This window comes from Lissotriton helveticus, chromosome 4_1, assembly GCF_964261635.1.
Source record: "Lissotriton helveticus chromosome 4_1, aLisHel1.1, whole genome shotgun sequence".
In the NCBI taxonomy this organism is placed as follows: domain Eukaryota; kingdom Metazoa; phylum Chordata; class Amphibia; order Caudata; family Salamandridae; genus Lissotriton; species Lissotriton helveticus.
Window position 1 is genome coordinate 147,246,504 of NC_136063.1, and position 25,639 is coordinate 147,272,142.

Here is a 25,639-nt window from a genome sequence, read left to right on the forward strand (position 1 = left end):
TAACCAGATATGGCTATGCTTTGGTAACCCACTCCGGCTTCACCACGGGGTCTCGGGGAGTGGGTATCCTTCTTCGGCGCACCTTTCCCTTCCTCCCCGACCACACTGAAACAGACTCGCAGGGCCGCTTCGCCACAATCTCGGGTAAATGGGAGGGGCGCAGGCTGACTCTGATATCCACATATGTCCCTCCAGGACTCCAGTCGCAAGCATATACTGACCTTGGTAAACTCTTTTTATCCCTCCCAGATAGGAAGCTGTTCATTGGGGGGGACTTCAACGCAGTGGTCTCCAGCATGTTGGATAGACACCCACCCAGGGAAATACCTAGGGGGCAGAGATGGTTAGGAGATTTCCTAGATACGTTTGGCCTCACTGATATATGGCGTCTGGCACACCCCGCCGACACTCAATACACTTACTTTTCGGGGCCGCACCACTCCTTCTCCCGACTAGACTACATCCTAACTCCTCTACAACAAGACACGACAGTGCGCACAGCCACGCATCTAGCGAGAGGTATCTCCGACCACTCGCCGGTTATGGCCCACCTAACTAAAGGCACCAGACGAGAAGGGTGCGTGGCACCTATTAATGCCTGGTATCTCCGTAATGAAGACCTACGTAAGGCATTGACCCTGTCAATAACAAACTACTTTGATAGTAACAAAGGTTCAGTGGAGTCGGCGGTTACACTGTGGGAGGCCTTTAAAACGGTTCTCAGAGGGGAGGCCCTGTCGGCCATTGCGGGCCGGCGGAAGGAACGTGAGGCACAACTCGTGGCAATCGAGGCAGACCTGGAGGCGCTGGAGACGGTGACGTGTACTCAGGATACGCCTGGGGCGCGGCATCAGCTGTCCCTCAAAACAGCAGAATACCAGGCGATGGTGTTGGAATCAGCAAAGAAGATGGCTACCACCAGGGAGGGCAGGATATACGACCAGGGAGACAAGGCGGGCAAGCTCCTAGCATGGCTCGATAAAAAACAACAGGCGAGCAAGGTAGTGGCTGAAATCCGTACAATGGATGGCTCTGTGGTAACAGAACCACATGACAGTCACAGAATTTGCTTGTCATTTTCGGACAGTCTATAGCAGGGGGTCTGACCGTCCAGAAGAAGACTCAGACGCACTACTGGCAGACCTTATGATGCCTGCCCTCTCTGACGTGGAGCGCGATCTCCTGGAGGCGTCGCTCACTGCGGCAGAGGTGGAACGCGCCATCGGGGATCTCCGTCCTGGAAAGGCGCTTGGGCCTAACGGCCTCCCGATTCAGCTTTACAAGCTCAAGCCGGATGGCATTAGCTCCTATCTCAAGCGTATGTTTGACGAAAGCAAGTCCAAAGGGATATTACCCCGCGACCAAAGGCTAGCAACCATCGTAGCGATTCCTAAAGAAGGGAAGCCAAGGGAGCAGTGTGCCTCGTACAGGCCCATCTCCCTGCTAAACACGGAACCAAAAATACTGGCAAAAGTTCTTGCTAATAGGCTCCAGCCGGTTCTCAGTACCCTGGTACATCCGGATCAATCCGGATTCATGCCCCATCATAACACGGCGCTTAATCTCCGTCGGCTGAATGGGGTGCTGGGGAGAAGCCATACGATAGGGGAAGATGCAGTGGTGGTATCGCTTGATGCTACAATGGCCTTCGATACCCTCGAATGGCCCTACATGATAGAAGTCCTTCGCAAGCTGGGTTTTTGTCCCAGTTTCATCTCTTGGGTGCGGCCCCTTTATACTAAACCGCTTGCCCAAGTAGTTGTGAACAACGAGGTCTCAGAGGCCTTCGCCCTGGAGAGGGAGACCCGTCAGGGGTGCCCACTCTCGCCCCTCCTGGTTGCCCTTTCCCTTGAGCCGCTGGCCACCTGGATCAGGCAAGATGTCTCCCTTAAAGGTCTGCGTTGGGCTGACGGCTGGGAGGAGAGGATCTCCCTGTACGCAGACGACATACTCCTCTACCTCTCCAGGTCCCGGAAATCTCTGATCGTGGCTCTCGACATTTTTACGAACTTTGGGAAGAACTCCGGTTACAGCATCAACTGGAGTAAATCCATATTGTACGTCCTTCGGGGAGCCACCCCTGTACTCCCTCGTGACTGTCCCATAAAGGTGGTCACAGACGGGTCCATGTATTTGGGCATTTTCGTATCGAAAGACAAGACCGCCATGTATGATAAAAATCTGCTCCCTCCCCTTATGAGGCTTAAGCGCGACTCTGCTGTCTGGCAGAATCTCCCGGTCTCCCTGTTGAGCCGGGCAGCACTTTTTAAAATGATGGCGCTACCACGCTTTCTCTACGCCCTGCAGAATTACCCAGACCTGATTCCCTCCTCATATTTCACAGCCGTTGAGGCGGCGCAGAGGCACCTCTTATGGTTTGGCGCACCCAGAATAGCTCTGCAGAAGCTGACGCTGGGGTGGTACGATGGAGGGATCGCCCTGCCTGACATACGTAGGTACTACTGGGCCGCACACTTATGGGCCATTAATCAGGGCACCTATTGTGACGGAAACGACCCCGGATACGGCATGGACAGGTGGCTTTTGCCGGGGGGGGGGGGAATTATGAAGCAGTGCTGTACTCACGTCCAGGCAAACATGCGCTTACAGGGCCTACTCTGCATACAGTGCAATTGTGGCACATTGTTCAACGAAATATGGTCTGGCATAACAGGCTCACCCTGGCCACTCCGTCACTCACTGCAGAAAAACATTCCACAGGGCACGGTGCCCCCACAAGCATCCCCCCTCAAAGATAGGTTGTTAGATGGGCACATTCAGGAACAGGCAATCTCGCTCGTCTATAAGAAGTTGATAAATAATCTTCCCGATCTGCTCCATGACCTTAAGGGACGGTGGGAGGCTAATTGGCTGGAAATTGATGAGGAAGAGTGGAAATCTGAACTAGCCTCCCTGAAGGAGGTGGCTATCTCGTCTAGGCTGCGGCTCATCCAGGTTAAGATTCTGCACAGAGTGTATATATCGAACGTGCGGCTAAAAAGGATGGGCAGATGTGAAGGGGATGAGTGCAGGAGAGGATGCGGAATGACTGGCTCTTTCTTTCACATGCTATGGGAGTGCCCACTACTACAGGCCTATTGGGTGAAGGTAGTGCGCTGTATGCAGGTTGTTTGGGGGAAGGAGTTGCGCCCGGAGGCGAAGCGATGCATTCTAAAAATATATGGGAGCCAACGGACTTACCAGCTAGAGGCAGGCTCTGGGTAACGCTCGGCCAAATGGTGGCTAAGCGTAATATTGCAAGACTCTGGGGGGCTGCTGCGTCTCCACGTCTCTCTGGGTGGAAACGGTACATGACTGGTGCATGTTGCAAGAGAAGACGGTGTATGTAGCCCGAGGGTGCCCCCGTAAATGAGAGGAAATATGGAACAATTGGAATGAATACAGAGGTAACATCTGCGAACCCCCCCTAACTAGTAGACAGGTACTTGAGGTTGAGGATTAATGGTTATGACTGATTGTAATCTTTTGCCATGACGAAGGTGTAACACTGGACCCTCTGTAAGCTCTGCTGTATAAATGTATATCCCTTAAATGTGACCTTGTTGGCCGCTGTTCAGTCTTAATGTCAATAAAAAGATTTACTAAAAAACAAACAAAAAAAAACACAAAAAAACGGTTTGATGCATGCTATTGTTTTAAAAACATTTGTGGATTCACACTCACTCAGGGCAAAATGTTAAAAAAAATTATAGGTCTCATTCTTAAAGATCACAAAAGAGCGGTTGCAGTTGTATGACCTTGCATTGGCGCAGATTGTGAATTCCATTTTCGCATGAGCAAATAAACATTGTGTACCGAGCAGGGGTGTCTTCACTTTCCTATTTCTTATTAGTTATTGCACTACCAATGTTGCAGCACAATTTACAGTTATGACCCCAATATAGATGCACAGTTCAAATAACAGCTTTACTCTGCCACCTTGTGTTTTGCAATGCACACTTGTGTAACTGAAGAAACAATTATGTTACTGGACAAATTGTTACTGATTGCTGTTGTGTCATATTTGCTATTATAGAGAAAAGTTATGCATGTTAACTAGGTTACTGTAAACACAATTATATATAAAGAATTGTGTTACCAAGTTCAAATGTAAGTGACAAGAAACAAGATTAGATAAAATCAGTCATGACGTGCCTCCTGAAAAAGGGATAAAAGTTTTGGAATCAAAACAAAATGAAACAAAATATATAAAATGTTTTACAAACCTTTTAGAACTAGAATGCTGTGAGACTCAATATCCATTAAATTCCAATCTTGGATTCATGTATCTAAAGTTTAACTAGTCTGTTTTTTTATTCTCTATAGCCATATTGAGTCTTTTATCGTATTTCAGTTTCTAGAACTTATGTATAAACTACTAATAAGGAAAGAGTTTGCAAATCAAAGTAAATGGAAAAGCAACAACTATACCCAGGATTTACCTGTGTAACTGGGAGATGAAAACCTACCTTTCTGGAACTCAGTGTTCCACTGCAGCTGCCGGAGTGCACGTTTCACCGGGAGAACCTCCCACCCCATCGAGTCAGCCAATTCAACCACGTTAAACTTCAATTCGCTGCAGTGGGTATGGTCTTTGCCCGCCAGGCGTTCGCGGGCCATGCACACTGCAATGGGAGGGCAGCTGGAACAACAGTGAAAAACATACATGAGTAGAGAGAAGGAAGGAAATGGTGGACACAACATGGCAGAACTGATACAACCTAACAGTATTAGGCGCAAAATGCCACAATAGACCTCAATACCCCAGCAGATGTTGTCTAACAAGCAACATTCTAGTATACTTATAGCTGGTGCCTCTTAGACACAGGAATGGGTAACGAGCAAAGCTTACACAGGACTGCTCCATTGAGCAAGTTATTGTCAAAACCATTATCAACCTCCAGAGAATCACTCCCACCTGTTTTAAACTTACCTCTGTAAATGCTACAACTAAATCTGTACTATGCTAAAAATCGGTTTGGCGTAGCGAGTGGATGCAATTTGAATAGAGTCCCAAAGGGAGATCTATTAGACTTTACACAGGGATGAATACCATGTTGTGTTTTCACTTTTGTCTACACCAAGACATGCAGCCTGCAATCGCAGTCTTGCATGTGCTTGGTCAGGGGTCCTTTAGGGTGGCAAAATTCGTGCCGCTTCCCTTAGGGACCCTCTTTAGCACCTCCAGCCCTAGGTTCCAGGGATAACATTTACTATGGACTTACAGAGGGTGCAAATGGTTTTGCCAATTGGGTAAACAATTGTACATTGTGGGGGGGAAATCACTGGTATTGGGGACCTGATTAGCAGCAACCCAGTATACTTCAGTCAAAGGTGCATCAAATGCCAGGCAAACGGGGGAGGCAGTACTGCAGCAAACCCAGACAGGAGTTTGCTAGGAATGGGACCTTTCTGTTGGTTTCCTTAAGAGCAGGAATAGGACCACAGTCTGAAGAAGCTCTGCTCCTGCGACTTGCTTTGGAAGAAGAGAAACCTGTGATATTAGTGTCAATAAAGGAAAGGAGCAGTACTAACTAGAAGGACAAACGGTAGCTAGCATACTGATGCTCATGTGGCGGTGTCTCAAACACAATATTCTCCCGAGAGCCACGAGTATATTTTATCCCAGAAGGCCATGATCGAGCCAAGATGAATCTAAATGGCCAGAGGGCTGAGGATCGACAGGAAAGCATACCAGAACCGAGAATGTGGCGAGTCTGGAATGTCCCTGACTGCTCTTGGAACCACCCCTTGGAAGACAGCGTAGCCATCCTTCCAAGAAAACGGAGCTTCTTTCCCTTCACCACATGCCTTGGGGTAATATCCCGGTCGCTGCTGTCAATCACCCTGATGCCAGAAACACTGGGTGTATCTCCCTAATTCTTATGGAGCTTGGAATATCATTCTTTGAAGATGTTCTTGAAAGTGACCTTTCGGGTCAGTTTCCCATTCCAAAATCAGGAGTCTGCTTGACCAGTAGGCACCTCTAGCCCCCTACATCCTTTGCCAACTAAAATTAATGACTGCGACCACCAAGTTTCGAGATATGAAGTTGCGATTTGTTTGGTACCTCTTGTGGATGTATGTCAGATGCACGTCTGCTCCAGCCCCGGTAGTGGCCCGAGTTGAACTGTGACTGCCAACCCAGTTAGGACCACAGCCGGTCCTTCCCTGAACTGTGGACTGTTGAGAATACGGACTTACCATCACTAAGGTAGCTTCTTTAACCGCACAGCAAACTGCGCCTGGTCCGACCAGCACATTTTTAGTGATGGTATTTGAGGTTACTTGAAGTTCACATTTTTTATTGAATTTTCAGCCACTTAAGTCAAACTCACTGTGTTGTTCAGATGAAGAACGTATAACAAGAATAATGGCCCCTTCCAAGACTGATGAATTATTAAAACATAGAATTACAATGAAATCTACGTATGTGGTCCAAGGTACCAAGGTACGGTGACCGTTCAGTTCCGAAGAAGTCTGGATAATTACTCTGACGGAACTCTCAATTCCTGTTGGTGTAATTATTCAGACTCCTTCGGAGTGGACCTTCACCGTATCTTGGTCTCACTTGTTTCCGCAATCGCCTGCCAGCCGTATACTTACGGACCTGCACGTGGATTGATGAATTGCCCATTCCGGACATCGTTCTAAAGTCACTCAAATGTGCAATGCGCAAGACCTGGGAATCTCTTGATATCTGCAATTTTTGCCCACTCATTTTGCACACTATTGTTCCTTGTTCTGCATTATTATTTGACTGGATAAATGATTTTCTCCATTTGGAGACCATATACATAGATTTCATTGTAATTCTATGTTTTATAAATTAATCAGTCTAGGAAGAACATTGTTCTTGTTATACATATGTACACCCTAGCTCCCTCCGACTTTCAGGGTACCTTATTTCTTTAGAAATTGTTCACAGAAAGAAGTCACAAATATTTTAGTAAATATTTTATACTGCAATATTTTGCCTGGAAACACCTGCTTCACTGGATAATTGTGATAAACAGAACTCATAGTAAACCAATTTGTTTGCCATAACCTTTCACCCCACTCACTGAGTCAAGGTAATGCATTTGATTTGTCCTGTATTAGTGTTCCCTTGTGCAAGCATTCCACTACATGTTACAAGCTAAAATGCTCCTCTTAGCAACGTGATGTCCAGCACTGGCCCATACAAGCTATCTTAGTCAGTGCACTCTCACTGCCCTGTGAGCCTGGGGAATTACAGCCCTTTTACCATACTAACACTGCCTCTCTGGCTCGGTCCTTAACAGATATACAGGTGGAAAGACACTTATCTATTCAATTGTATATTTGCTAAGGCCCAGGATTCATGACTGCGCCCCTTCGCTATCTTAGTAAATATGAGAGTTAGAAAATTCATTGTGGCGAGTGATAGCTCAAAAAGGACGTTCAAAAACTCGCTCACCGTTTTGCCACTGTCCGAAGCTGCTGAGGTCCACCATAACAGAGGATTCGACATGATGAAAACGTGGGATGCATCATCTCCAACCAGTTCCGGGGATGCAGCTCCAGGTAGCACAGTAAGGTTTCTATACCTGGGATGAAAGAGACCAAGATGGGAGGTGTGTGTTTACCAACAAAGCCAATGGCTCAATTTTGATAGTGTGCGCGCATATACAATGTGCACATAACTGGATTTTGCTCATGTGTAGTCTACAAAGAACCCATGTATACATCCGATAGCAGGTGGGTCACCATGAGCCCGGTGATAGACACTTCTAGTATGTGGTTCACAATGATCTCAAGGACAGATTCTGCTAGTGTGCGCTTTTGTTACTTGTCCAGGCATATATATTCTGCTAAGTTGCCACATGCAATGAGACACCACGGATAGATTATACCAGTGAGTGGTTTGTAATGTGCCCCAGGCTAGATTCTACCAGTGTGTGGTGAACACTGAACTCATTGATAGCTCTGCTGGCCTGTGGATCACAACAGTCCCAGGGACAGGGGGTAGATGCAGTTGTCAGTGGTTTCCATGAGCTCAAGGATACTGCCTGCTTTAATTGATTTTCATACTGTGAGATCAAGTTAATGCTGTGTTGTGGTGTTAGCAAGTAGAGGTCTAACCAACGAAAATGACTGTAGTGTACATAAAATATTCTTCTAATGTTGCTCACCTGCACATAGTATGTATGATTGAGGCAAGAGGCAATTTACACAGGGAAAGGGAGAGAGAGAGGCAACTAAATCATGACAACATGCAGATCTTTTCTCGTTCCCAGCTCTCGCTTCTCACTTGCCGACTCCCTGACATTTGCCTCCTTTGCAAGAAATCTTGATATTCTCTTCAACCCACCCATGTGCCTGGAATCTTTCATCACCATCACGCCTACTACCAAGGCCTGAGTATGTGATAGATCCACCCTTTCATTTGTTCTCACAAAGCCAAAGCACTGATGGACTCTCGCTTAAACTCAGTGAAGTAAGTATTATTTACTCCTCGTAGAGGTGGAATTACACTTCACAACCCGAACCTTATATAACCACTCAGAACAGCTCCCCTGCGGCTTACTGTCGTCAATCTGCCTGTCTCTCTGAGAAATACAGGGTCCTCTACAAACTAATATCACAAACTACTATCATAACAGGTGTATTTGTAAAGCGCACGACTACCCGTAGGTGTCTTGGCGCTGAATAACAGATGTTTATTGTTACCAAACTCAATGGTACTCATTTTATCGACCTCAGATGGCTGAAAGGCTGAGTGGACCCGCCGGGATTTGAACCTGTGACCATGAGGTCGAACACAGGTCCCTGCAAAGGACGCATTAGTCCACTGAGCCACCAGACCCGGTTCACTGGCAATCAAGGCACCACATAGCCCCAGGGTACCTTTACATCTTCCACCCGCAACCTAATATTTACTAATTGAAGCCTCCTAACCTCAACCAAATCTACGTGTAAAACATGCAAATTCTGCTATTTCTAGCTTCTGGCTCCTTCCAGGGGTTTACCAAAGTTCTGAAGAATAACCTCCCGTTAATCGAAGGAGAAAATTAACGACAATTCAATACTTCACTCACTCATTATAAATATTCATATGGCATAGTGTGTATTATATTTGATTTAGATATGTTGTCTAGGAATATGTGGCCAATAAATGAGTTGCCATGACTGAATTACAATACATTAGGAGTGTTGAAATTGCCAGACTGGGAACAGTGAAAGGCAGAAAAACAAACAGAAGGCAAAAGAGCTTTCCAGGTGACACACCCTGGATGTAGAACATCTCACTACACACCAGAAGGGCTCCCAATCACCAGAAATTCAGAAAGAAACTGAAGACACTATCTCTTCTCAACTCCTGAGGTATTAGAGGCCTAGCACACGAATGGCTCTAGTCCTGCCTCTCTGAAACTACTTTTTTCCAGCTCCTTAGATACACACGCACCTCACATTCAGCTGGTTTCTCCAGAGACTGTCCTTGGCTCTCTGCTTTTTCACTCTCTATACCACATCTCTTGGGGATCTTACTTGGGCCTTCCCTTTCTTCTCATTCTCTACTCTGTCATGCTTTATATAAATATATCTACGTCCCAAAAGCTACCTACGATTGAAGGGCCGTAGGGTGTCTCTTCAAGATGAAAGCCTCAAACGGTGGTCCTGTTTAGCCATTATCAGCATCCAACCTCTGACTAAATCAACTTACTCTGACATTTCACTTCTTCTCCTTAAACATTGGTGCTCTTTTCAGCTCAACTATGAACATAGAATCATTCTTGTAGGAGAAAAGAGAACTTCTTTCGAAACACAAACAAAAGCAGTGTCACAAGGAAGCTGCATATACATCTGTTCTCTCGTCAACTAGCACACTACATCTGCTGTCAGCCATTTAATTTCTACCAAGAGCCTAATTATGAATCAGGTAAAACATTTTCCTTTTTTGGGACACCTCTCGGTCCAATTATGAGCGGTCTTGTGGTGCCACGCCTCGATTTACTGAGTGCAAGAACACCAGCCTGTAAAACTGTATGCTGCCCAGAAAGGGCTGTGAGCATAAGGGCAGCAGGGCTCCTCTGCTCCTCTCCTATGGCATGGCGGAGTATGCAATGCTTCCCCCTGCAAACCCAGACTATCCTGCAGCCACCCGCATAGCACCTCGCTCTCATTTAGCACTTTCTCAGAGCAAGAACTGACCCCAGAATACGTATCAACGCAGAAAAGGACCCGGTGAACTTGGGTCTGCATATTATTACCCATTCTGGGAATTATAAATCATATCACCCATATTTAGGTGTTCGGATACGAACAACCGAGTACCTTAATTCCAGCCACCCTGTATCCCTCCACCTCAATCTGCCCAAATTAAACTCTGGCACCTAGTGTGCTGTGTTCTATATATCATGTCTCTTGTTCACTATAAAGGCCAGGCACACTTCTTACCTTCCTCTCGGACATCCATGGCCTGTACTGTTGGCTCAATGGGGATGGTCCGCTCGTGTTTGTAGCAGACCCTCAGTTGTGTTCCAAGATCGGTCTCGGACAGTTGGGCCGGTTCCTCACACTGCTCTAGTACATCCATCATCTCACAGTCATCCACTTCCCCCTACCACAGACACCAGAGGAAAGAAGCAAAGTGACAATCATCAGAGGTTGGAGAAGGTGGTTACTTTGGGAAACATACTCAGTGAATAGTCTGCAAAGAATTGCTGAAACAAAGAAAACGTTACACAGAAAATCCTAAAATGTAATCAGTATAAGAAAACATTACAAAATAAGTCCTACAATGTAATTAGTGTAACAAACTATTACAAAAGAATTATATACAGTAATTAGTGAAACAAAACATAACACAAGTCATCCTACAAAGTAATCAGTGTAAAACATGCATTAGTTCGGATAGTAAAGCCCCACTGCCTCATTGGCGCTTCAGGGAAACACTTGGAGTGTTAGGAGCACAATCAGCCAAACGGTTGGTTCATATCACTAAGCAGAAACGAGAGACAAATCAAAGTTACTCATTATAGTAGCTCTTGTATTTCTAGTCTTACCGTTCCTCAGGCACACCAATAGAAAGTCATCCTATCGGATAGTACAAACATTAAATGCTCTAGAACCTAAAATGCTTAAAAGCCAAATCACAGGAAGCCGGCTAGATGGCATCTCTCCTTCTTGGAGTCTCCACTTCTTAAATTCAAGCAGCTCCAGTCAAACTTAGTTCTCTTTTCATCACCCAATAGGAAAAAATGGAATGTAGAGAGTAAAGGCTTGGATGGTAAAGGACTAATGATACAAGTATTAATACAGTGAGTAACTAACATTCTAACGACCCACTCCCTTCAGTCCAACCAATGGGAAGATCTACTGCATGAAATTATAGGTGGGATTTGGAGTGAACACAGATCAAAAGATGTTTACCCAAGATCTTCAGCAACGCCTGACCAAATTGTATTTCAGCTTAGAACTAGAATCCAAAGCACAGCGATTGCTCTCTTGCATCCTACAGGTAATAGAAGCTATTTTGCTTTGATAGTTCTTATATAAATGTTTGCCAGGCTATCACATCTTCAGTCAATTTTAAATCCGTACACAACCATTTCATATTTACTTCATCTGCAGAGAAATTCGGTGCCCTTGTTGACATCCAGAGAATAGCTATTTACCATACTCGCCCACAGCAATGCAAATCCTGCAGCTTCGTTTAAGATCCTTAGTTTTGTTAAAGACATGCCTCCAAATTCATTCTCCGTGATAAATTTGTGATTTACTTAAATTTGTTTCCCACAGATTTCCAATATTGCTCCCACATCATTTAGGCCCCACATTTGGGACACTGCAGCTGACCAACCAGTGTCATCATATGTGATATATAAGGGGTCCCATACCTTCTATATAAAACATACACATGTATTAGTTAGAATCTGGCATTACAAGATGTCTTCCAAGATAACAGCCTTTATCTGTCATGGTCTCTCCACAAACCTTCTTCTATTTATTTTCAACAGGGAGATCTAATTCATGAGTGCTATTTCTGATAGCTGCGTACATTAGTTTTATGGATACCCTGTTTACAGATGCATCCCACAATACCATTAGTAGTGGATGGGGCTGGTGTGTGACAGCTAGTGAGTCAGGTCTTTTCCACTGCTCTATGAATTCTTTTGTATTTGACAAATTATGTCGAGGGCAATGCGAACACCTCTTCTGTTCCCTAAATTTTATAAATTATTCACCCAAGTATAAGTGCCTCCCATTAGTAATTCTCTCACATCCACAATTTTCGGGATATGCCTGAGAACATGTAGAGGCCATAAAACCTCATACAGCATCTTAATTACTAGCTCTGCATCTAAGGCACCCTTTCCTCATAGCATAGTTTAAGATAATCTAATTTACCTCTATATCTTTTGCAAACCCACATCAATATTGAAAGTAGGGAACTTAGGGCTAGGTGTACTATTATTCTGGTAGCAAAAAGTGGCAACCAGATTCTTATTTTGCAAGCAGACCTGCCTGGTAATAGGATGTTTTCAAAATATGGTTTCTGAGAGGGTTACAATCCGACCCACCTAATTAATATTAATCAGGTGGGTTGCAAATTGCGACTCACTCTGACTGTGCAAAATCTCAAGGATGGTGACCTGCAAGGCTCTGCGGATCACCAGTAATTGCTGTAAAAACACACACAAAAAAACACAAAAAAAACAGAAAGCTTTTTGACGAAAAGCTCAATAGAGCTTGGTGACTAAGCTCTGACTGTGTCCAACAGTGTGCAAAGTCTAGAGGATTGCATATGTCTTGGGTACAAATCACTGTATGCACCACTGCTTTTTGAGCACTCTTTATGCTCCCATAAGAAAGAAAGATACCACCTGCTAGTCCAAACTGAGCTATTAATTCATGAAAGGTCAGGAGTGTACCACCCAAAAATAGATTACCTATAGCTCAGCCCCGCCAAGACGCAAGGTCTCCGGTCGTGAAACTTCCATGAGTCAGTAGCTCCAAAAGAGGTACTGCCTGAGCAAAGGGCTGCAGCTGTGTGAAATAGAAGATAGATTCTTAAGGCAAATAAGGGTAAGTCTACATCAGTAAAGGAGGCCTCCCTAGGGGACTAGAGCCCAAAGATAGAAGTTGATGTAGCGCCCCATCCTGCAGCTGTGTCTGAGGGAGCCCCTTCTGGTAGAGATGGTGCCCCGCAAGCCAATAAGCCTGTCAGAGCAGGGGTGCTGCCGGATAGCTGGCCCAGAAATCTTGGGCCCCAAGCCCATCCTTTGACATTGGGAGACGGTCCTTCGTTAAAGCAACTTGTCTGCGTCGATGCCCCAAATGTATCAAATACAAACCAAGGAATTTTACCGGCCCAGAGAAAGGCTCAGGAGTACTTGCATATATTTATAATTGAAAAATTGAACCAGAAATGTCATATGGGTATTCCTGCAGAACATAACAGGCAGGGCAGGGCAATCATCTTAAAGAGGGTGATTCTGATCTAGATAGATATCGGGAGAGAATTTCATCCATGTAGGTCTTTATGGAGAGCAACTAATAAGAGCTTAATATTTAACTTCGAGCTTAGTAAAATGTTTCACCATGTATGCCTAGATACTTAAAGCTTTACCTTGAGATACATGATGTGACTGCATCTGTCAACCTGGGGTAGAATCCCCGTCCTACATGGGAAGACGGATTTATCCCAGTTGAGCACTAGGCCCGAGGTATCACCAAACTTATGAAAGAAAGAGTCTAAATCTCCTCAGCGGAGAGCCTGCAACTTACTCTGTTTGCAGAGGTTACTGCTATCAAAAGCTATGTTTTGCACGTGACCCATCTCATGTTAGAAACAGCCGTGGCTGGAACCGCCTAATGGACGGAGCACTCAGAACAATGGTCCAAACCCACACTGGGAATAATAATTTTAGAAAAATCCATAGCAATGTCCTTTAATCCCTCCTTTTGTGAAGAATAAATGTGATACAGATGATTCTTGTAAATACCAATGGCGGCCTGGAAGCTTTGACTTAGACTCCCAAAAAAGGAAAGAAACAAGACTGACAAGTAAACATGCGAGAGGCTCAATGCATTGTTCTAGTGTACAACTAAAGCAGCTTTGGCATTATCCTATGTAGTCTTCCCAGGTAGCTTGTACGATATCCATGTACACCATCAGGAAAAAAGTTCCTAAATTAAAAAATTAAGAGGACTGTCGAACAAAATGTATTCCCTGGATGTATGGCCTTCCCTGAGACATAGTGTTTTTCCTGGGACATAAAAGAGAGATATCAGCATAAGGGGATGGGTACAAAAGGCCCCCACGTATGCACAATACAGCACTGGATCCCTCAGTGTGCTTATAAAAGTATCATGTTTCGCTGTAGCACCCTTTTCAATTTTGCAACATGTTTTTGGGGCATTAAAAGATATGTTTGTGTAGTTTTCCATACTCTGGCTTGTGAACATCTTGAAGTTCACAATCAAATGCAAAACAAACAAGATGGCTGCCACCTAAAATACTTCAGAAGGATTATAGCCATTGTGAGATGTTTGAACTTCTAGCCATTATGTAATGTTTGGAACCATATGGACATTTCAGCTAATCACATCCCTTTGTTTAATCCAAACTTTCCAGATGTTCATTTATACATAACAGATATAAACGCTGCTGTTTTTTTGCTTATATCTAAAAAAAATGGCTGACCAAACCAAAATAAACTAAACCAATGATAGGCATCAAATGAAGTCAACAATAGATGCCCGTCCCATCTCCTGTAATTTCAAGCAGCCATTTTCTTCTCTATTGATAGATTCTGTTGCTTCTGAGGATTTCCAACGTAGTACTTAAAATAACACTTGTTTCAAAACTGCCTCATAGGTATGCCACTTTCCCCTGGACCAATCAGCACCCAATTCCCAAATGTGGTCGCAAATGGTACATAACTATTATATGACAGGGTCAGCAATAGCAACTATGTAGTAATGGTTACGTCCGAGTTTCCACTGGAAAGGTGATTTTATGCTTTACGTATAACTTTGGTCACCGCATGTCAAGATGTAAAGTTTGGTGCAGGTCAGTCTGTGATGAAGGGATCAGGGGTAGTACGGGGAAGGGCGTTAAGAAAATTAGTATTTTCCATTTTTATTCCTATGGGAACTTTTTCTCCTTGCTTCGACAAAAACTAATGAACAGTTTTTAATAAATTAGCATTATGAAAAGGATATTGGACAGACCTGCGAAGGGTTAACATATAACATTTTCTTAGCTTTTATAGAGGATCTGCCAGTCCATTTAAAACAAAATAAAGGAACACCATTGTCCACTTGGGATTCACAGATCTGTAGCTGGTTTAGCAGATTTTCAAACATTTCTTTTGGACCTCTATTGCCAAAGTAGTGCACCATGCTGCAAAATATCATTGTAAATGGGAAATAATGTCCATTCGTAGCAGGGTTGGGGTGCAGGACATGGCCACAGGTCAAGGATTGTGGCACAAAGGGGACGCAGTAGCATCAAAAAGCCATACATTCATTGAAACAGTTAAAATGAAGTTATGGTTAGGTTTGGTTGCAGCACCTTAATATAGGTTAAAAGAATCACTTGAAAAAACACAGTTAAAGCGCAGTTAGGGATATAAAAAACAGAAAAATGACTAAACTTCCCCAGATATAGTTTGCTCCACAAACCATAGCTCGTACACCTGCCATGCAAACAATAACGTGTACACTAAATGCAATGCGTATGACTAGAGTAAGGACAAGTGACTGAATCTAGGCCTCCCATTGGATGGAATCCATATTTCAAAAGTATTTTTGAAATAATATCCTGTGAAACACGCTTAATAGACAGCATTTTGTGGAATAAAAGCCCTTGAATGATATCTGAACATACACACACACCTTAATGTCAGGTAATATGGTATTTTGATTAATTCCTACTGACGGTGCAACACACATCTTATTAAAACATCACCTCTCACCACTACTAGGGTGCTCTCTGGCTCACTCTGGTGTTTGAACCACAACATACCTGCAGAGGCGATCAAAGTCAGCAGCCAGACCCCATGAACCTCTTACCAAGTTGAGCGCCTGCGTCTTCTGTTGGATTTCACGACACTTGCATTTCAGAAAAGCCTTCTGCACCAGCTTCTTGATGGTGAAATAATCCACAGTATCTGCATAGATGTGTCTTCTCAGCTCATGCAGATCCCCGCCCTAATAGAGTAAAAAGCGGTGAGGTTCCAAACAAGAGAAGACGCAGCAAACACGACAGGCAGAAAGAGCAATCGAGGTCCACAGCGACACAGGAGTCTCACACAGCGGAGGCCTGGGTTTTTATCCTGTTACCACTGGGAGCACAGCACCGCACACCGTGACCGGCACGCTCGATGGAACGTTTGGACTATGCCCCCCCGCATGCAGAAACTATAACCTTTCTGTATGTACTGCGGTGCCTGAGCAACCTTTGGCCGATGACCGGTGGAGCTGTCCCACGCAGCTATAGGGGAGTTTGGCTCTGGTTCACCCCTCCGCCGTCACCTACCCCGTCAGACGTCGGACACTGTTTTTCCTCGTCTCCCTGCTGTGCCTCCTACATCCTCCTCTTCCCTCCATTATTCTCCGTCTACCTTCCCTATTCCTTCCCTCTCTCCCCTAATCTTCTCTCCCCGTGCCTATTTTTTTTCCCTCTTGTTTATGCTATGCTTTTGTACTCATGTTATTCCTGTAACTACGCTCCAGTAACTGATGTAACTTTGCAACCATGTTGTGAAACAATGTTTCTTTTTCATGTAAAGCACTCGGATACCTCCGGGTCTAGCCAGCGCTATATAAAACTCAAAAAATAAAAATAAAATAAATAAAGGTCATGTCAAGCAGGGAATGCAGGTGGATCTTTGGACGCCTCTAATACTGTAGTAACTCATGTACACTCATCTTTACAGACCCCTTTCATTCATTTGCCTGGGACATTTCCTGCAGGGGATGCCATGGTGGCCACAACAGCAATAAGGGAAGTCCGAGTGCCCAGAAAGCACTTCCTGTGCCCAGGCAATGCTTCACATGCTTGTGTGGCCTTTGTTTACTCCTTATCTATACACCAAAATGGTATACAAGAGTTTGTGGATGAGAGTGGTGGATGGTTCCAGTCACAACATAGTGACAGCTCTACTCCAAGTCCAGCTTTGCTCACTTCTGTATCCCTTTCACTGCCAGTGGGTTTCCGCACCTCTAGGCCAGAGCTTTTTTTACTGTAGTTTAAAGATGTTTACAAACTAGTTTTTCAGCACATTCAGAGCTGTGTACCAGTACAAACAACACATCAATATTTTGTTGCAGGCTGAAGCTATAATGAAAAATATGGATACATTTTCATTTTTTGAAACAAATTTGGTCAAGATTTTGTTGCATTTCTCAAATGGACAAATATAAATCTGCTAACGCTAACCACGCAAATGCTGCCCTCAATGTCTGGAGTTCGGCAACACTAAATAGGAGTGAGTTTTCATAGAAAAAGGAGTCTACGTCATCAATTATGTAATATTCATGTAGATAACTGAGATAGGGTATCACTGTTTACACTGCACTGCCCATTTAATGCTGCACTGTTCGATTGATGACCACTATAAAACTTAAGACTATACAGATTTTTTCTTAAGCTATCAAAATATCCGAACAGTGTGGGTCACTTTGATGGGGCGCAGACCCAAAGCTCAATCGTTTCACAATGCTTCTCTTGGACGGGGAAACATTGTGAAACAAAGGAACTCTAGGAAACTGAATCAGGAAGTGGGGCTTGGAAGGAAAGGTCCCTCTTCCAATCCCCACCACCTGGTTCATTTCTCCTGTTAATGGTGCAGGAAAGAGGGTGGTAAGAGCTGGGCCAGTGCTTCCGCCCTCGCTTCCACCTCCATAAAAAGTGAAGTGAGCTTGAGGGAATGGCCAAGGAGGAGTTGGCATAGCTGCCCTCAGCTCCTGGTGTAGGCCTGCCGACCAGCTGGCTCCTGGGATGGACTATGTGTAGGGAATCCTTTCCAAGTCCATGCGATGAGTGTAAAGTCTTTCGTGATGTCACACACATGTTTACGAGGTAGCGCGGAAGGGAGCAATGGGCTGCCTCCTTTGGAAGTCTGCTGGACCCCCAGAAAGGATCATGCATCAGCAAACTACCTCTCACCACCCCCACAGGCACAGCTGCCACTGAACCGTGATCTGTACACTTGAGAGGGGGAGAGCAGGCGGATTGCTTGAAGAAAGTGGGTGTAATAGACTACGAGTGAGAAGGATTTTGTTTGCAACAACTTTCCAACATACTTAGGAATATCCACTCACTAGTTCTACTGTAAACTGTGACAGATCAGGGGTGGTCTTCAACTACAAGCGCCAAGACTCCTAAGGGTATATGTGCGCTATACAAGTCATAATAACATAACATAAGCCTTAGTACAAGAAACAATTGAAAATGGCATTTATATGTCTCCATGTGCTCTGTCTCGAGGCTTCACCACCATCCTATAGGATCACACACTGAAGACTGCCAGGCACATACAGTCTGCTAGTTTACTATAACACAACAAGCTCTACAGCTGCCTTTGCATTCACACTTTACCCCCCAGGCCTGCCCCATGGTTTTATGAATATACAACCTGCAGGTATGTTTTTACTGATCTCACTAGGATCTTCCTACCTCAGGGTCCAAGAAGAGGTGGCAGTGCGCAGGCTTCCCGTCCCTGCCGGCTCGACCAATCTCCTGGACATAACTCTCGAAGTTCTTGGGCATGTTGTAGTGCACAATACCGCGCACATCGGACTTGTCCAGGCCCATCCCGAAAGCCACAGTTGCCACCACGATGCGCAGCTGGCCGCTCATGAAGTTGTTCTGGACTCTACGCCTCTGGGCTGCAGACATACCCGCATGGTAGGAGTCAGAGATCCATTTTAGAGGCTTGCGGATCTTCTTTTTGGCTGCAAAGAAAGGTCAAGTGATACAACGGATCAACCATAAACCACTGGAATAATGTAATGCAACAACTAATAATTCTTTCAGAGGAGGTGAACTATAGAGAAATGGCCAGTCAGCATAGGGAAGTACCTTCAGCTTTCTTTCTTTTTGACTTTAGGTCTTCCTCTTCCCCCGCATCCTCCGTGGTTGCCTGCTTCAGCGTCACTCCCTGGAGACAGGTGCGCAGCAGGGCAGCTATGCGGGCAGTCTCCTCCCTGCGGGTGCAATAAACGATGACGGAGTCCAGACAGCTGAAGCGGTCACCCTTTAATAAGGAGACTAAAGCCTGCGGGGCAATTGGAAACAGGTAAAGTCAGACTTATCTAGGTCTTCAATGGAGTATAAGTAAAACAGGCATTTTAAGAAATATGTGTTTGGAAACTGTATATAAAGTTTTTCCAAACCTCTGATTTCTAAACATTACATGGAATTCCAGTAGCAAGTATTTGGGGTCATTAATGACATCAAAATGGGAAGAGTGAGTGGGAATGGCCAGGGGAGGATGCTGGACTGTTTTCCTGCCACTACCTGTACTACTGATTTGTATTATGCGACAGAGAAAGATAGTCTTTCTTTTTTAAACTTTGTCATTTTGTAACATTACAGTAAATTCAAAGCAATTGAGAAAGATCACTGTGAATTTCGTTTAAAGTGCAAGCGGAGGTCTCCAGACATAGGACTTAACCATTTAAAAAAGCCATGAATGGCAAAGACAGCCTCATCACCAGATGTGCCACCCCTTTCAAAACCGACTGCTCTCCCTGGCCTTCCCTCTGGACTCTTCCACACTTGTAACCCCGACTTCTCCAACCCTGTGCTCCTGAATGACTGTACTGAAAAATGCTCAACATGCCTGTGCCTAGTGGAGGCGTCATCATTTCTATTGACAATGCAACTACCAAAGTTACATACCTGTACTACCCTTAGTACGACAAGCTTGCTACATCCTAAACATCTCCTTCGCCTGTTCTTCCCCAAAGCAAAACCATCCTCTGGTACTGCCTCCCAATGAAGGCCACTCATTATCTACCTCGCTTTCTCATCTTGCCATGTAGTGCGATAAGCAATTTGCTATTGGAGACTTCAACTTCTAGATAGACCTTCTTGGCTCCCACTCAATCTGGGACTCAGCGGCCACTTGTTACTCTACATCCCCTCACTTTTCCTTGCTTTACATAGAAACTAGTACCAAACGCCTGGACTCTATACCCATCACCTAGTCCACCACCACATGCACTAGGACCGCCAACCACTTCACCTTGAAAACTCTTCGCTTGAAATAAGCAAGCAGAGTCTTTCCACCTTATGGGAAGCCTGAAAAACAGCCTCTTTTCAGATGTCGTACCCTGACTGCTCAGCCTCACATCAGACCCTTCCTACTCCATTGTTTACATCACATCAGTGGTTCTTAACCTGTGGTCCGGGGATCCATATGGGTATGCAACACCTACTCAGGGGGTCTGCGACTGCTTAGAAAATTAAATAACATTAAAGGATTAATAAGGTGTATATAAAAAAGCAAAATGCAAAACTGAAAATTTTAAAACATTCTGTTAAATGTGGAAGAATTTGACATTGGGAGCTAAAAACAAAGCTGATATCCTCAGATTGATTCGTGGGAGCAGTCAAACAGATTGTAGTTTGGACGATGGTTTCAAGTTTCGAGTTAAGTTTATTTAGCACAGTTACTTAAAACCATTGCTACAAAATATCTCATTACATGTCATCAATTTTTAAAATAATAAAACACAGATTTGCTAAAAAAAAAATCAGTTAAAAAAATAAAAATCAAACTAATTGATCTTTGCAATACATTTGTAAAATAATCAGTTATTTAACAGCATCCGACATTTGCTTTTCAGCTATATTAATGATCTGTCTAGGCATTTTTTTCTCCACTTGTTTCAAAAATGTTATTAAGCGGCAGTTAAGCTGAGTGTCCTCAGGTGCAAAGCATGCCAACAAAGCCTGCGTTCGTGTGTGAATACCTCTCTGATTAAAAAGTGGTTTTAAAAGCAGTTTCCTTTCCTGTGTTAGTTCTTTGCACGTGCAGAGAAGGTGCAGCATATCTTCTTGCGCTATACTGCATAGGTGACAAATGGAATCAGATTGGTTTTTCAGCCAATGTGGAAGGTGCTTTTGTGCATGGAAGCAGGCCTAATCTGCATTTTAAAAATTAAATTTTGGTAAATTTGGCAAACCCCAAACATAAATATTTTTGTGCAGCCAAGGAGGTATAGGAGCTCAAAATCATCCAGCCATGCGATCTTTTTGGTAAGGCTGCCTTGTCTTCAATCCAGGATTGGTTCTTTACTATTCTCTTTGTTGTTTTTTTGAGAAGGCAAGGACAATGGGTGGCCTCAATTGACTTTAGAAAAGTTCCAACCTTCCCACTAAAATTAAAGGATTTATTTCTTTATATTAGCAAATTAAATATAATAGCTCATAATTTCTGTATTTCTTTGATGAAATGTTGTTTCCATATTTGTGTATATTGTTTTGTGGTGAAAATCATCGATAATGCTTCAGTTGGGGACCCCGGCTTCCAGTAATGACTCCGTGGGGGTCCACAGATTCAAACAATGATTCAGTGGGAGTCCACTGATTGCAATAATGATTAAGAGGGGATCCACAAAAGGTTGAGAACCACTGGTTTACGTCATTATTTCTGTGCAGTTATTTGAGTGCTGTCCTCTATCCCTTACTGTATACTTTGGGTATTATAGTAGAAGCCTTAAACCATTCACTTGCTTGTTCTACGATATAAATAGAATACTGTAAATACACAAAGTAGTTGTGTGTTTTTGTCATTTATAAAATATGAAAGCCCAGAGGTATACACGTGCGGATAAGTATGCTATGCACATAGGCAGACAATCCAGCCCTAACTCCATCAACAAGCGTGAACTATACTTCATGGGGATATTACAGCAACCATGCCAAAGTGCACAAAGAGAGGACGAGCAGACCACCACTGCCCGACAGCCTCCTCCCATGTCCTCTCCGTGTAGCATCTGTGGAAATCCCAGAGTTTCCAAACACCCCCCGTCTGTTCTAATGATTTGTGCTTCTCTGCTAGGGATTTGCTACTTAACTTCATATAAAGGGAGAGCAGCAGGGTTGGTGAGAGTAGTTGGCCTAAAGGCTAGGGCAGTCGACCTCGCATCTGGGGAACTGGGTTCGAGTCTCGGCATTGACGCTGAACATCCTGTGATTCTGGGCAAATCACTTCAATCTCCCCGTGCCTAACAAAAATGAATGTGTCCTCATGTAACGCAACTGGTGCTAGTGTAAAGCGCTCTGATACTCGATACCTGGTCAAGTTCGAGCTATATAAAACTCATGTAAAAAAAAAAAAGGGGTAAACCATGATGAGGGACGAGGAGGCCTTTGAGGAGATGCTCCTGCAGCAGAATCATTTCATCAACCAACAGGAATAGGAAACTAGGTACATGGAGAGGGACCAAGTGCAGGAAAAACATGCAACAGTCATTCTGGTTCTGTAGGAAGGCAGTCAAGAGAACGTGGCTGACTGTCAATCAGCTTACTTTGAAATTGGGGATGACCTTGAAACTAGAAATAGTTGTCATAACTTAGGGAAAGGGCTATAAACAGGCCAAAATATAGATATTGAGTATGTCCTAGACTGTATCCTGCTGACTGTCACTCAATGTTGTGTCTGTGAAGAAGGTTCTCTAGCTGTATATGAGGGTTCGAGGAGAAAACCCCACCCCCAAAATTTACCAGGCCCTGTGAAGGGTGACTTCCTTGTAATTGCAGTCCAACCTCAGATATTTTCTCAGAAATCATTACCCATACCTTATAGCCATCTAGCGTTGGGATTCCTCCTGAACAGGCACAATGTACACCTTAGAAAAGGCCACTTAGAAAGAAACTGAAGCATGCAGTGCAGCCTACAAACATTGCATCTAATGTTCAACAATTATGACACTGCTGCTTGAATTAAATTCAGCATGGAAGCATTCATGGCGTATGCACTCAAAGAAAACACTCACCATGGAGAAGGTGGATTGCAAGTAAATAGTTTTCCCAACTCAATCAGAAGATTTTCCCTAGCGTCCAAAGACAGTACATGAGAGCTAAGGAAGAAATGATTATGTAACCTGTTGCACAGAGGGGCCTGACCCAATAAGATACTAATGGGACAATTACTGTCAACCACTTGGACCAATCTTCAGGTGGGAGTCCTACAAACTTCAGAGACAGGGATATTTCTCAGGAGTGCAGCAATGGCCACTGCGCCTCTTGGTGAGTGAGCCCTGGGGTCAACTGTTGGCCTTTTGGCAACAGGCGGTAAAGCAGGATAATATCTACTCTGATAAAGACCATTTTGAAAATGCAGAGACACTGCATTTAGAGCCATAGTTCACTAATGGTTGGTCTGATTTTCGTATAGATCTAGTTTTAGCAAGACAACTCTTTTCAACCTCCAGTTTATCATGGAGCTTGTCATAGAGAAATAAAATTTAGGAGCAATGTGGTCAAGTAAATAACTGGATTAATATAGAATTCTGGTGTAACAATGAAAGAAAGTAAGGTTGAATTCTTAATAAAACATTATTGTGGTTGAGTGTGGCTTAAGACTCGTTGGCATGAAGAGCTTGATTCTCACTCCTACTTCTAGTGGATGTCATGCTTAAAAGAAAAGCTACCAGCCATGCAGTAGGCCGAAGACCAGCTTTATGCATATAAAGCAGGACTACAAACTGAAATTACTAAAAGTTACTGGAAAGCATACAAGTTATGCCTTGTAGGACAGCCTGTAAAGAGCAATTAATCTTTTATGCATGGGGTGGGTATCTACGATCAGGGGTACTTACTAAGAAGGCACGCATCACATGGTCAAAGAACACATTTAACACAATGGAGCAGAGTATAAGGTTGTCTTATTTTTTAGTTGCAGGATATCCTTAGGTTGTCTGACTGCTTGTGAGCCCCTTAAGTAGAGATTAAGGACCATCCCAGACCATACTTTGCCTAGTTTTACCTGATCCTTCTCCCGGTCCATAGAGACCGACACATGGAGGTTTGATGGAACAGCAGCAGAGCGCACAGCTATCCCTCCTTCCTCCTCCTCTGACACGCCCAGGTGATGGCTAATATCCTGGGCTGTAGCCAAAGTCGCTGTGGCTGTGAGCCCCAGCAGGCAGCGCACACCTAGACGATCCCGCAGCACCTAGAAGAAAAATAATGAATCAAATGGCAAAATAACAACTTTATTTTGCTCTTCTACATAATAACACTTTTTTTTAATGTAGTGGTTAGAATTTGTTCATTTAATGGTAGTAAATGATAGCTTTCCATAGATCCAAGACAAACCAATACAAAGCACAATATAAGGTATCAGCAGCAGAGTTGTGGGTGCCCAATAAAATAGTAGGGTGCTGTAATAATTAAAGCAAAAACAAGGACCCATAAAATGAAGCAAGCCACATTCCAACACACACACGTATTGTTATATTATCGCAAATAGAGCTGTTGAAGGAGTATCTAAAGATGAGACAAAACTGCTCTGTACACAGACCTTAAAAAAAGGTCTCCAATCAAGTGCAATTCTACCTTGAGCACAATACGTCAGAGGAAAGCTCAGTGCAGGTATTTTACATTAAGAATTTTACAAATAACAAACCGCTGGGTCAGTCTACAGTCTGCACCAACATCGAGCTACAGAAATATTCTACAAACATACAATCATTCAGCAACAATACAAGCCAAAAGTGTACTCTACCATTGGACTGAAGGCCTAGACCACAATGTGCACTAGAAGAGAAACCAGCATAGTCTTTGCACTACCACAGAGTTACAGATTTAACAATTTCTGCTGCCACTGAGCCACAGATGTAGCATTGACTGCACCACCATAGAGCCACAGATACAGCTCAGCCTGCACCACTATTGAGCCACAGATGAGGCTCGGTCTGCGCCACTATTGAGCAACGGATGAGGCATTGTCTGCGCCACCATTGAGCCACAGATGAGGCATTGTCTGCGCCAACATTGAGCCACAGATGAGGCATCATCTGCACCACCATTGAGCCACGGAGGACGCATTGTCTGCGCCACCATTGAGACATGGTGGAGGCATTGTCTGCACCACCATTGAGCCACAGATGCAGCTCGACCTGCACCACCATTGAGCCACAGATGAGGCATTGTCTGCACCACCATTGAGCCACAGATACAGCTCAGTCTGTGCCACCATTGAGCCACAGATGAGGCATTGTTTGCGCTACCATTGAGCCACTGATACAGCTCAGTCTGTGCCACCATTGAGCCACAGATGAGGCATTGTTTGCGCTACCATTGAGCCACAGATACAGCTCAGTCTGTGCCACCATTGAGCCACAGATGAGGCATTGTTTGCGCTACCATTGAGCCACAGATGAGGCATTGTTTGCACCACCATTGAGCCACAGATACAGCTCAGTCTGTGCCACCATTGACCACAGATGAGGCATTGTCTGCACCACCATTGAGCCACAGATACAGCTCAGTCTGTGCCACCATTGAGCCACAGATGAGGCATTGTCTGCACCACCATTGAGCCACAGATACAGCTCAGTCTGTGCCACCATTGAGCCACAGATGAGGCATTGTTTGCGCTACCATTGACCACAGATGAGGCATTGTTTGCGCTACCATTGAGCCACT

General features: G+C 44.3%; 1 protein-coding gene across 2 annotated transcripts in view; it reads right to left on the reverse strand.

Annotated features, from left to right (window-relative positions):
• RECQL4 (RecQ like helicase 4) overlaps positions 1-25,639 on the reverse strand; it is a 281,776-nt gene that overhangs the window by 170,670 nt on the left and 85,467 nt on the right. For both annotated transcript variants that reach the window (XM_078686614.1, XM_078686613.1), the window contains exons 15-21: positions 23,976-24,164; positions 19,058-19,253; positions 18,653-18,930; positions 16,045-16,182; positions 10,420-10,582; positions 7,439-7,568; positions 4,470-4,642 (exon numbers count right to left, since the gene is read on the reverse strand). In XM_078686614.1, the coding sequence (XP_078542740.1) occupies positions 4,470-4,642; positions 7,439-7,568; positions 10,420-10,582; positions 16,045-16,182; positions 18,653-18,930; positions 19,058-19,253; positions 23,976-24,164 (1,267 nt within the window). The remainder of the gene's footprint in view (positions 1-4,469; positions 4,643-7,438; positions 7,569-10,419; positions 10,583-16,044; positions 16,183-18,652; positions 18,931-19,057; positions 19,254-23,975; positions 24,165-25,639) is intronic.